The following is a 13,961-nucleotide window of genomic DNA, read 5'->3' as shown; positions in this document are numbered from 1 at the left end:
TCACCTCAGCAGCTGCACGTGTGCTCAGGGTATTATGGGGACACAGGTGTGATATTATGGGGACACAGGTGTGATATTATGGGGACACAGGTGTGACATTATGGGACACAGGTGTGATATTATGGGACACAGGTGTGATATTATGGGGACACAGGTGTGACATTATGGGTACATAGGTGTAATATTATGGGGACACAGGTGTGACATTATGGGTACAGAGGTGTGACATTATGGGTACACAGGTGTAATATTATGGGGACACAGGTGTGACATTATGGGTACACAGGTGTGACATTATGAGTACAGAGGTGTGACATTATGGGTACAGAGGTGTGACATTATGGGTACAGAGGTGTGACATTATGGGTACAGAGGTGTGACATTATGGGTACAGAGGTGTGACATTATGGGTACAGAGGTGTGACATTATGAGTACACAGGTGTGACATTATGAGTACAGAGGTGTGACATTATGAGTACAGAGGTGTGACATTATGGGTACAGAGGTGTGACATTATGGGTACACAGGTGTGACATTATGAGTACAGAGGTGTGACATTATGGGTACAGAGGTGTGACATTATGGGTACAGAGGTGTGACATTATGGGTACACTGATGTGATATTATGGGTACACAGGTGTGACATTATGAGTACAGAGGTGTGACATTATGGGTACAGAGGTGTGACATTATGGGTACAGAGGTGTGACATTATGGGTACACTGATGTGATATTATGGGGACACAGGTGTGACATTATGAGTATAGAGGTGTGACATTATGGGTAGGTGTGACATTATGAGTACAGAGGTGTGACATTATGGGTACACAGGTGTGACATTATGGGTAGGTGTGACATTATTATGGGTACAGAGGTGTGACATTATGGGTACACAGGTGTGACATTATGGGTAGGCGTGTGATATTATGGGTACAGAGGTGGTGAGTGTGCTCCCACTGTGGTTGTGTATTCCCTGCGAGCAGCAGCACAGAGCTGTCAGGCCTGACTGCTGCTGCTGCTGTCTCCCTCCTCCTGCCCACTCTCAGGACTGGAGGAGGGAGGAGCAGCAGCGCCGCTCTCCTCTCATCTCTCTCCACTTCCTCGCACAACTTGTCCGGAGTGGAGCCGGGATTTCTACCCATCTGGGCTGGATTGTCTCCTGTGAGCCCCACTCCCTCTTCCACGGTCACTCCCCACCCATGGCTGGACACGAGTGGGACTGGTTTCAGCGAGAGGAACTGATAGGACAGATCAGTGACATCAGGGTGCAGAACCTGCAAGGTACAGACCCCCAACCCTCATCATTCAGTGTCTGTGGTGGGTGGGTGTGGGTCTCTGGTCACGCCCCCTCTCTGTATTACCTGGCAGGGGGTCTCATGCACCAGCCTGGGGGGCTGGTGACAGCTCTCTGGCAATACTCTCAGGGTCTCTTCTATTGAGTTATCATACTGTGCAGTTGCTGCAGAACTTAGTGCAGCCCTAGTGCACCCTCCTGGCAGCTAGGATGCTGCACATCATCACATGCCTTATATAATCAATGATTGCTGCTTGCAGTTACTGGCATGCTGCTCTTGGCTCCTGTATAGCAGATATTGAGTAATTATTGTACTTCAGGTGTTGTGGGACTACAACCCTCAGCATGCCCTTGGAATTCTGGGGACAGTGGCACTGTAACTACAGCAGAGAGACACCTGTTGCTCTGAATAAAGTCCCAGAGGTGACAGTCACAAAGGTCACTGCGAGAGCTGGCCGTGAAGGCTCTGCCCCTGGGCATTGTGTTTATATGCAGTCGCTGCCAAGTGCGTTGTGCCCTCTGCCTTCTGTGATCACTAGACACCTGCTTGTAACTAACCAGCAACAGGACTTGTTCCCAGCCTCTGCTGAGCAGGTGACGGTACTGTATACACAGGAGGCTCAGTCTTATATGTGTATAAGGAGTCAGGCCAGATATAGCGGCATTGTAGACTCATTATTTTGCAATACAACATCTGCATAATAACGCAAATGGCTAGGTCGACTGTCAAAAGGTTGACGAGTTTTCACGTTTTTTAGCCGACGTGCCGACAGGTGGTATTTCATACCCTACCATCCACTAGAGCGTGGTGATAAAATAAAATAGTGTGCCGAGCGTAGCGAGCCAATGCGAGGGGATGTGTTACACTTTGACAGTGTCCACCATGTCTACTATGTCAACATTCGGGCCTGACGGCGAACGGCACAGCTGATTGGTTTCAAACTTTAAGGGCAGATTTATCAATGGGTGATATTCTTGTTATCTCCCCTTATGCATGATAAATGGTACTGCTGCCAATCAGCTCCTAACTGCCAGGTGTTTGAAAAGTGACAGTCAATGTGCGTACACACTATGCAATATTTTTCCACGATATGCAAGATAACTATATAACGACCCCCGTAGTCTGAACATGCAGTCAAATCTGCCTATCGTCAACGATTGCATGTTCAGATGGGGACGTCACTGAACGATATTGTCAATGATGAGGCGTTCCGATGATATCGTTAACAATATCATTCATTAACCACATCGTATAGTGTGTACCGGGGTTAGGAGCTGATTGGACGGAGCACCAGTTATCATTTGTAACTAGTGATAACAAGAATATCACTCGTTGATAAATGAGGCATAAACTGTAATATTATCATTTTATACAAGTACAGGACAAGGATCCACTTCCCCAATATGTATAACTTTAATACAATGACCCCCATAGAGAAAACAGGAAAGAGGAGCAGCTGGGGGGGGGGGGGGGGGGGGGATATGACTGTACGCGGTTGCAATGGGTTAATCTTTTGCATGATCTTTGCCATCAATTGTCACAAATAAAGTTTGTTCCTACAGACTTCAAAGGGACGGTGGCTGGTATACAGGGACCGGCATACACACCTATGTTACTGCTATGTGACCAGGGATGCGCTGATGAGTCGGTTTTATTGTATGGCTGGAATAAGAGTCTCCTGCAATCCCTGCTAGTTTATTGGGTACAGTCATGGGCCCTAATTCAGATCTGATCGCAGTACAAATTTGTTCTCAAAATGGGCAAATCTGTGTGCATTGCAGGTGGGGCAGATGCAACATGTGCAGAGAGAGTTAGATTTGGGTGGGGTGTGTTGAAACTGAAATCTAAATTGCAGTGTAAAAATAATGCAACCAGTATTTACCCTGCACAGAAACAAAATAACTCACACAAATCTAACTCTCTCTGCACATGTTACATCTGCCCCACCTGCAGTGCAGCATGGTTTTGCCCATTTTGTGAACAAAATTGTACTGCGATCAGATCTGAATAAGGGCCATGGTCTCTTCATCCAGAGTCTTAGCGGAACGATAAAGGGGGAAATTTACTAAGAAGGGAGTTCTGTTTCACATGAGATGTTGCTATAGGCAATCAATCAGAATCTACTTATTTATTTATCGCCTTCTAGAAGATCATAGATAGTATCTGATTGGTTGCCCATAGCAACATCCCATGTGAGACAGAACTCTGCGATCTGTACTGGGGTGTGAATCATAGAGTCAACAGTGACTAGATTGACCCCAGAAGGTCGACAGGGAGAAGGTCGACATAAGAAAAAGATTGACATCAGTGGCATAACTACAAATTTTGCGCCCCCCCCCCTGCCGAAAATAAAAAACTGCCCCCCCCCATACATCTCCTATATATTTGGCTACATCTGTCACTCAAAGTGGGTGTCTGTGTCTATAACGCTCTGTTCCTGGACTTTCCTCTTAATGTGTGATTGCCTTCATCTGTGCTGAACACCTTTCTGAGAAATTAACCTGTTTAAAACAGGTGATGGCAATCATACATTAAGGGGAAGTCTAGAAACAGAGCATTGTGTCCCTCCTGGAGAGGGTCATGTTGGGAGGTATGTGACAGAGAACCAGCCCAGTGAGCCCACAGACAGTGCCAGACACCCTCTGCCTTCCCGTGTTGCCCAGCACTGCTACTCCACAGCCACCAGGTGAGCGCCCCCCTCCCGCGATTTGCGGCAAAACCTCCCCCCCCCCGCGCGCCCCTCCCGCGGCAAAAACACCCGCTCCCCCGCGACCCCCCCTACCGCGATTCGCAGCAAAAACACCCCCGCGACCCCCCCTCCCGCGATTCGCTGCAAAAAGAACCCCCCACGACCCCTCCCGCAATTCGCGGCATAACCACCACCCGCGACCCCCCCCTCCAGCGAATCACGGCAAACCCTCCCCCGTGACCCCCCCCCCCCCCCCCGATTCGCGGAAAAAACACCCCCCCCCCGCGACCTCCCTCCCGCGATTCGCGGCAAAAAGAACCCCCCCGCGACCCCCCCTTGCACGATTGGCGGCACCCCCCCTGCGACCCCCCTCCCGCGATTCGCGGCACCCCCCCGCGCAATTCGCAGCAGCCCCAGGATTAAATGGCACATGCAAAACACTGACATGGCTATGGTCGACAATGAAAAAGGTTGACATGAGTTTTTGAAGATTTATTTTTAATTTTTTTAATTTTTTCATATTCATTGTCATGTGTCGACATGGACACCAATGAAGTGGCACACTTATGTCAACATTTGCATGTGTTGACCTTTCTGTGTTGATTTTTTTCTTGTGGCGATTCGCGTCACACCCCCCGCAACCTCCCTCCGGCGATTCCCGGCACCCCCCCGCGACCCCCCCTCCCGCAATTCGCGGCAACCCCCCACCGGAACCCCCATGAACCCCGCTCTCCCGCGATTCGCGGCACCCACCCCCCGCAACCCCCCCCCCTCCCGCAAATCGCGGCACCCCCAGGATTAAATGGCACATGCAAAACACTGGCACGGCTATGGTCGACAATGAAAAAGGTTGACATGAGTTTTTGAAGATTTATTTCATTTTTTGAATGTTTTCATATTCATTGTCATGTGTCAACATGGACACCAATGAAGTGGCACACTTATGTCAACATTTACATGTGTTGACCTTTCTGTGTTGATTTTTTCTTGTGGCGATTCGCGTCACACCCCCCCGCAACCCCCCCTCCCGCGATTCGCGGCACCCCCCGTGACCCCCCACCTCCCGCAATTCGCGGCAACCCCCCACCGGAACCCCTGTGAACCCCGCCCTCCCGCGATTCGCGGCAGCCAACCCCGCAACCCCCCCCCCTCCCGCAATTCGCGGCACCCCCCGTGATTCGCGGCAGCTCCAGAATTAAATTGCACATGGAAAACACTGACATGGCTATGGTCGACAATGAAAAAGGTTGACATGAGTTTTTGAAGTTTTTTTTTTCATTTTTTGAATGTTTTCATATTCATTCTCATGTGTCGACATGGACACCAATGAAGTGCCACACTTATGTCAACATTTACATGTGTTAAACTTTCTGTGTTGATTTTTTCTTGTGGCGATTTGCGTCACACCCCCCCCCCCACAACCCCCACTCCCGCGATTCACGGCACACACACACACACCTCCCCCGCGATTCTCGGCACCCCACCCCGTGACCCCCCCTCCCGTGATTCATGGCACACCCCCGCGACCCCCCCTCCCATGATTCGCCGCAACCCCCGCCCCGTAACCCCCCCCTCCCGCGATTTGCGGCACCCACCCCCGCGACCCCGCAATTCGCGGCACCCCCCCCCACGATTCGCGGCAGCTCCAGAATTAAATTGCACATGGAAAACACTGACATGGCTATGGTCGACAATGAAAAAGGTTGACATGAGTTTTTGAAGTTTTTTTTTTCATTTTTTGAATGTTTTCATATTCATTCTCATGTGTCGACATGGACACCAATGAAGTGCCACATGTCAACATTTACATGTGTTGACCTTTCTGTGTTGATTTTTTCTTGTGGCGATTCGCGTCAAATACCCCCCCCCCACCCCCCCGCAACCCCCACTCCCGCGATTCACGGCACACACACACCCCCCCGCGATTCTCGGCACCCCACCCCGTGACCCCCCCTCCCGTGATTTACGGCACACCCCCCGCGACCCCCCCTACCATGATTCGCCGCAACCACCGCCCCAGTAACCCCCCTCCCGCGATTTGCGGCAACCCACCCTGCAACCCCCCTCCCGCGATTCTCTGCAATCCCTCCCCTCCCGCGATTCGCAGCATCCACCCCCCCACAACCCCCCCTCCTGCAATTCGCGGCACCCCCCGCGACCCCCCCTCCTGCAATTCGCGGCACCCTCCGCGACCCCCCCTCCCGCGATTCGCGGACACCTAAGTTGCAATACAGGGCATCTTTCATACAATTCTAACCATATTTCTCATATACAAACGTTCACAAATTAAGGGGGCGCAGCCCCTTACGACGGTGTGAAGAGCGCCCGTAGGGCGCGATGAATCACCTAGTTTATTATAGTTATTTTACCTAAATTCTCGTTGCCAGGGTTTCAAGCTCTTTGACAGGTGTTACGTTCTCGTTGCCAAGGGTTACATGCTCATTGCTAGGGATTTCATGTTCATTTCCAGGTAGGAATATACGCTACCCAGTATGACCTCTAGCATCTGTCTCCTTCAAGGCAGCAGACATTTTTGAATGGACGTTCTCAGCAGATTCCATACGCACGTGTAGACCCACTGGAATGCGCCCCAACAGCGCCAGCTCCCCCAAGCCACGGCTTGTCCTGCAGTGTCATTGTTACGCCACTGGTTGCAATAGGAACACACCCAAAAGTCGACAGGAAAAAGGGTCAAAATAATTTATTTGTGTGTTTTTGTTGTCAATGCCGACACCTGTTAACCTGCACCACCCATCAGCGTAGGATGTACCCTCCCATGGCACGCTGTGTCCTCCATGCTTTGGGTCTGGTACTTTACCGTTGTCAATTGTAGTCCAAAAAATCGCGAAAAACTTTTGTTGACTTTCTCATGTGTCAACCATTGTAATGTCAACAATGTAGTGCATGTTGACCTTTTATCAGCCTGGTGCATGTCGACTATAGGGTCAATGATTACTGTCTCCCAAAATATGAGCCACTATATTCCTCTCTCTCTTTTTTTTTTTTTATAAAATCCATAATCCTTTTTTTCAATCATGTTTATTATTTGTCTTGTTCTACAATTTCCTGTAAGTTATATTTATAATCTGTTACCATAAATATAATTTATAGACATGTGAATCGATAAAAAAAAAAAAAAAAACATGGCTCATTAAACTGGGTCATAGATATAATCTGTGCTCTGTCCAAATAAGATTAGGAATCTCTGGACTGAGCGCCCTCCAGTAATATTGCTGACAGTGACGTAAAGGCACAAATAAACACAAAGGCAATATGTGACAGCTAAATACTACAGCTGCAGTGTTTATTACATCTCTGCGGGATTTTACCTGTCCCATGCTCATTGTGCGTTCTCCTAGGTAACGGAAATTCACTAATTTGTAGTCTACTCAGTGACGTAAAGGTACAAATAAACACAAAGGCAATATGTGACTGAGCTGACTACTACAGCTGCAGTGTTTATCACATCTCTGCAGGATGTTACCTGTCCCATGCTCATTGTGCGTTCTCCTAGGTAACAGAAATTCACTAAATTGTATTATACTCGACTTGTCGCTTGTAATCCTAAAGAGTTCCGTGTTCTACAGCATAATAAGTCAAAAGGTCGACCTGAGTTTTTCGCTCTTTTTTTTACCTGGATGTCGACATAGTCGACATGGACACTGTAAAAGTGTACCGCATTTATTTTCCCACCATGCCGTGGTAGGGCATGAAATACCGCCTGTCGGCACATGTCGGTTTAAAATATAAAACGTGAAAAACTCCTGTAGACCTGTTGACTTTCGACCTTGTACGACCTCACCTAGAGTATTGTGTGCAGTTCTGGAGGCCATATCTCCAGAAGGATATAAATACATTAGAGACTGTACAAAGAAGAGCAACTAAAATGGTGCATGGCCTACATCACAAAACGTACCAGGAAAGACTAAAAGATCTTAATATGTATACTTTAGAGCAGAGAAGGGAAAGGGGGGACATGATAGAAACTTTCAAATATATCAAGGGTTTTAACAAGGTACAGGTGGGAGACATTCTTCACAGGAAGAGGAGCAACAGAACACGAGGACATGCACTGAAACTAGAGGGAGGAAGATTCAGGGGAAATGTGAGGAAGAATTACTTCACAGAAAGAGTAGTAGATAAGTGGAATAGCCTCCCATCAGAGGTGGTAGAGGCAAATACAGTAGTACAATGTAAACATGCTTGGGATAGGCATATTGATATCCTTACAAAAAAAATAAGGATCAAATATGGTTTGAGGTAACATGTTTAAAAAAAGGGGCAGACTAGATGGGCCAAGTGGTTCTTATCTGCCGTAAAATTCTATGTTTCTATATTTCCTATTGTCGACCTAATGCTTGTGTCGACCTTCCGACCCAAAGCCATGATGACCTACTTCAGGTGTCAACCTAAGCCTGTCGATCTTCAGTGGTTGACGCAATGCATGTGGAACTAAATAGGGTTGATCTAATGACCCCGTGTGATTTCAGTGTTTGATTTGAATCCCTTTAAAGGGATTTTACAGTAGAAGGTATGTTTTTAATGCTGTGGCTCGGAAACTTTTTGGAATCCCAGAGCCGTAGATTATCGTGATTTTTCAAGGCCCCATAAGGCAATAGTTTCCGATTGAGAAATTCTCCAAGAACTATTAAATCACGTTAATTGTGCTGACACCTAGGACTGTATCCAGGTCCATTTGGTCCTCCGTGCGTTCGTACGGGGGACCAATGCTGTGCGTCTGCGCATGCACCCAACACAGGGGGGTGGGGGGTGGTGGAGGGGGCGTGGGGCGATGGGCAGCCCCATTAGGATATGGGAACACCCAGTGTTCTCATGGTAATGAAGCCATGATGAGGGTGCGGGGGGTGGGCATTTCCTCCTCACCTCAGAGCAACCTTACATATACGTGCACCTTTCAATGGGCGATGATACCATCGAATGGAAACATCGAAAGATGTGAGTGGATCCCCCTGGCCTGCGAATGGATGTTACTGTGTAGCATCCATTCACACGCACTGCGTCATCCAACCAAGTCATTGTAGCCCGTCCCCGCTAGACAATGCCTGTTTTCACGGCACTGTATATCCCCTATAGGGGGGGCTCATGACGATGCAAATGTGCCACCTTCCGAAAGAGGGGGCAGCCATGTAGGTAAGTATGCGTCAAGCTCATCTGCATAATATTGTCCCCCTGTGCTGGCAGAGTAGGTCTGACCACCAAGGTATGGACTCCACAAGACCCCTGATGGCGCCCTGTGGTATCTGGCATACGATGTTAGTAGCTGGTTCTTTAAGTCCTGTAAGTTGCAAGCTGGGGCCTCCATGTCTCGGACAGATGCTCAATCAGATGGAAATCAAGGGAATTCGGAGGCCAAGCCAACACCTTCACCTTTGTCATGTTCCTTAAACTGTTCCTGAGCAATGCTTGCAGCATGGCAGGGAGCATTATCCTACTGAAAGAGGCAGGGCCATCTTCATGTATAGGCTTAATGGGCAGCTGGCCAAGGGCCCCCTAATTCTAGGGGCCTTCGAGCTGGGGCAGATTGAGTTGTGGGCATCAGCTGCCTGAGCTTCTTGGGAGGCAGTAGAGAAAGCTGCCTGGTCTCTCTGACATTGCGAACAGGCGCCATTCTCCTCCTGCTCCCCAGCCTGCAGTCAGACAGTGAATGGCTGTCAGCATGCTGATTGGTGGATGGCTAGAGCTATCCACCAATCAGAGCCCAGCATTCTCTTCCTTCTCCCCAGCCTGCAGTCAGACAGTGAATGGCTATCAGCATGCTGATTGGTGGATGTCTGGAGCTATCCACCAATCAGAGTGCTGACAGTAATTTACTGTAAGGAAGCAAGTGAAGAGATGGTGCGGGACCACAGGAGGGGCACTGCCACCAGTGACCACTGTTACCATGAAGGGGTGTACTTGGTCTACAACAGTGTTTGGGTAGGTGGTACGTGTCATCGTAACAGCCACATTAATGAGGGACCCAAGGTTTCCCAGTAGAAAATTGCCCAGAGTATCACATGGCCTCCATTGGCCTACCTTCTTCCCATAGTGCACCTGGTGCCACCTCTTCCAGGTAAATGACGCACTGATATATATATATATATATATATATATATATATATATATAGAGAGAGAGAGAGAGAGATACAGATGTACTACCGCACTCGCCATTCCTAAGAATGGGGTGCAAACAGCACCCACACTTCCCAGGTTGGGGTGCAGTGGCCTGTGACCACACACTGTAGCAAATACAAATACAGGAGGCCTAGATAGATAGATGAAATACATATTTAATGATACCATGATAATACATGTGTACTATCTGCAGTACAGCCATGAAGCAGCTTGTGTAAAGCATATACAGCAGTCTGCAGCCCTATTGATACTGTATTTCTAACACTTGTAAATCGCAGCCTCTCAGCCTCATTGGAGCTGGTACTCCTCTCCTGAAATCACTGTAGTGTGGAGTTAGCTCGCTAAGTATACGGCAGTGACTCATGTCATTCGCTGAGGTGTCATTTGTGTATTGTGAAATAAAATAGCAAGTTCCTTGTTATAGAAGACCCATTCCCAGACATTGACATCAAACTTTCCATATGTATACACTGTTTATATTCTGTTAGTGACTTCCTGATGCTCCTGCATTGATTTTGCTATGGTCTTTTCAAATGGCTGAGTGACGCTGCTTTCACACCGCAAAACCTGCTTAGACCCGGTATTTAAAGGGTTTCTTAAAATGGGTCAAAGCAGGTTTTATGCCCCTTTCAGACCGCACATTTACCCGGTCTTATACCAGGTCTAAACAGGTTTTGTGGGCTGAATGCAGGCATTTCCAACACCCCCCTTCCCCCTTCCCTTAGGCATCCCCCCCCCCCCCCCCGGCCCAGCCACTGAGGCATTCTATAATTTCTCCCCCCCCCCCCCCTACCTGGTCATGGCAGGGGGTCCCTGCAGCGTATGTGAGATCAGTGGCGGGGTCCCTACTACTAGTTCCCATCTTCCGCAGGGACCCCGTCACTGATCTCACATACGTATGTTCCTGCTGCCCGGATCCCTTCCTTTCCTTGCCCAGGTGGGGGGGGGAGAAATGATAGGATGCCTCAGTGGGGGCAGGGGGGAGAGGGGATGCCTAATGGGGGGGGAAGGATGCCTGCGCTGCCCAGGTGGGGGGGGGATGCCTCCAGGGGATGGGGTGGGGGGTGGGGGTTTGGAAATGCCTCCATGTGTGTGTGTGTGTGTGTGTGGGGGGGAGGGGGCCTCCGGACCTCAATGCATATCTAATAAAGCAGTGCATTTTTAATGAGTGGGTCCCCACCCGCTCATTGAATATTCACTGCACTGGGTCCCACTCATTAGATATGCAGAGAGCGGGACCACTATTGTCTGGGTCTTAAATTCCGTTTCAGACCCGATCAGACTGCAAAACAAAAGGGGTCTGAAACGGGTAGGACCCTGCTTTCTTACCTTCTCCAAATACCGTTTTTTTGGGAAACAGTAAAATCACTGTGGACCTTTCAGACCGCACATATTACCATTTTGAAATGCTTAAAAAACGGCAAAATACCGGGTAATATGTGCGGTCTGAAAGGGGCATAAGAGATCCACATACCTCCCAACATGACCCTCTCCAGGAGGGACACAGTGCTCTCTTCCTGGACTTCCTTCTTAATTAATGATTGCCATCACCTGTGCTGAATCACCTTTCTTATTAATTATCCTGTTCAAAACAGGTGATGGCAATCATGCATTACAAAGCAAAGTCCAGGAACAGAGCACTGTGTCCCTGCTGGAGAGGGGCATGCTGGGAGGTGTGAATACAGTAGCAATAAGACATTTACTTGAGTAATTTACTCCAAATGATTGGCAATCTGATTGGACATGATTCTGGTTCACTCGCAAAAACAAATTCTCTCTCTAATGGACAAAACCATGCTGCACTGCAGGTGGGGCAGATGTAACAAGTTATTTTGTTTCTGTGCAGGGTAAATACTGGCTGCTTTATTTTTGCAATGCAATATAGATATCAGTTTGAAGAACAAACATCTGCCCCACCTGCAATGCAGCATGGTTTTGTCCATTAGAGAAAGAAATAGCTTTTGCGAGTGAACCAGAATCAGGCCCATAATGCATTACCCAACAACAGCGATAACACAAACTGGGCAGTAACAGACCGACATAGAGGTAGGCGGGCCCTTGCTCGCAAGCTTACAATCTATAGGGATAATGTATTGTATGCGATGCCATCGATCCAACAAATCTTTGTGGCAGCTATGGCGGGTTCCGGATCCGATCCGATGCGCACAGGACCGCGCATCGAATCAGATCCAGAGATATATCACATACAATATGGCAGTTTTCACACGATTTATAGGCCTGATCGGTCGGAATCATGTGAAAAAGGCCCATTTTGTATGTGTGTGGGTGCCTTTAGGCACAAGATTAACCCTTTCACTGCTTAAAGCGCTTTATCAAAGGGGTAACACCTGAGAACCACTTAACCATTAATTACCGCCTGAGTCTTATCTGTTTGTATCAGGTGTAAAGCCCTGTACACATACATCGATTTTTTCCCGATTTCCGATTCGATTTTGCTTATAGAAGCAAAATCGAATCGAATCCTAAACGAAATCAAATGGTTTTCGTGTCACTTTCGATCTACATTCGATTCGATGCGCGCTCCCGCTTTCACAAAATCGAACAGAAAAATCTACTGTGCGGCAAAGGAAATATCGAATTCGATCTAGTAAATCGAATGTGTACAATGTACCATGAATGTAAATCGAATTCTATATCTAATGCAAAAGTACAGATCTAATGCCAAATCGAATGGAAAGATCTAATGCCAGATCTAATAGAAAATCGGATCTAACATCGAATCAAAAGCAAATCGATGTGTGTACAGAGCTTTAGAGTCTAGCGTTCCACCACTAGGTATCACCACTGATACGGTCACTATGACTTGCGGCTGTGAGTCATTGCGGAAACAGCTGCACTTTCCGGCGGACAAGATTCGCACAAAAGTGCTCATAATGAATCGTTTTGCGTGAAGTGAGGCTGATTCAACCCACAAAGGGTGCGACTGCGTCACATTCCGGCCGTCTGATTCACATCACCGATCTTATACTAAACTGATCAGATCAGATGCTATAACAGAGTTTTCCGAACCCAGCCCTTACAGTCCACGTTTTAAATATCTATGATTGAGTCATCTGTGCTAAATCATGGATATCCTTAAAACCTGGACTGTAACGGTGGAGTTTGAGAAACTCTGTGCTATGGTATATAGGCCCTGATTCTGGTTGGGTCGCTAAGCAGCATTATTTCACTGCTCAGCGAGCCTTGTAACTCTGCCCGCCGGCCTTACGAATGCCCGCCCACCACTGCACGGCAAATGTACCCCCTTCACCCTTTAGAGTCTCCGAAGGCACCCGCATAGAAGCCCTGCCCATGCAGACAAGGGAATATGCGCATGCGCACAGCTTCAACATTGAACCCCCGGTGCGATCGCACGGGGACGTTCGTAAATCAGTTTTTTTTTGCGGTCTGAACGGGTCTGAAACGGTATTTAGGACCCCGCCACTCTAAACAGCGCTGCCTTATAGCTAAGCTGCAATCTCCAGTCCCCTGTCATATAGCTGAAAGACGGCTGACAATGGGGAGCAGGCATCTGGCATCGGGAGGTGTGGGCACTGCAGTCTCCGCTGCTGCTGCTATTAATGACAGCACAGTGTCGTCATCCCCACAAGCCCCCGGCCTGCGGTTACCTTGTGCGGCGGGTTGAGCACCAGGACCTGCTCGTGCTTGGACATGTTGGCCCCGCCGGCGGCTGCACACATGCACCTCAGCTAGAGCGCAGAAGAAGAACAGATGCGGGAGGTGAGGTGCTGCAGCGGGCCCGGCGGAGGATGAAACAGGCCGGATGTTGAAGGAGACGCCGCACAGGGGGGTAACGGGCTGTGCGGGGTGGCTAGAATGG

General features: G+C 48.6%; 1 protein-coding gene across 1 annotated transcript in view; it reads left to right on the top strand.

Annotated features, from left to right (window-relative positions):
- Nucleotides 1-1,035: 1,035 nt before the first annotated feature.
- The window catches only part of CLMN (calmin), a 127,611-nt gene continuing 114,685 nt past the window's right edge, over nt 1,036-13,961 (top strand). Inside the window, exon 1 of the mRNA XM_083165782.1 lies at nt 1,036-1,282. Within this exon, the coding sequence (XP_083021908.1) occupies nt 1,201-1,282 (82 nt within the window). The 5' untranslated portion in view covers nt 1,036-1,200. The remainder of the gene's footprint in view (nt 1,283-13,961) is intronic.

This window comes from Crinia signifera, chromosome 12, assembly GCF_055691185.1.
Source record: "Crinia signifera chromosome 12, ASM5569118v1, whole genome shotgun sequence".
In the NCBI taxonomy this organism is placed as follows: domain Eukaryota; kingdom Metazoa; phylum Chordata; class Amphibia; order Anura; family Myobatrachidae; genus Crinia; species Crinia signifera.
The sequence above is the reverse complement of the archived record's forward strand: the minus strand, read 5'-3'. Positions and strand labels throughout refer to the sequence as shown.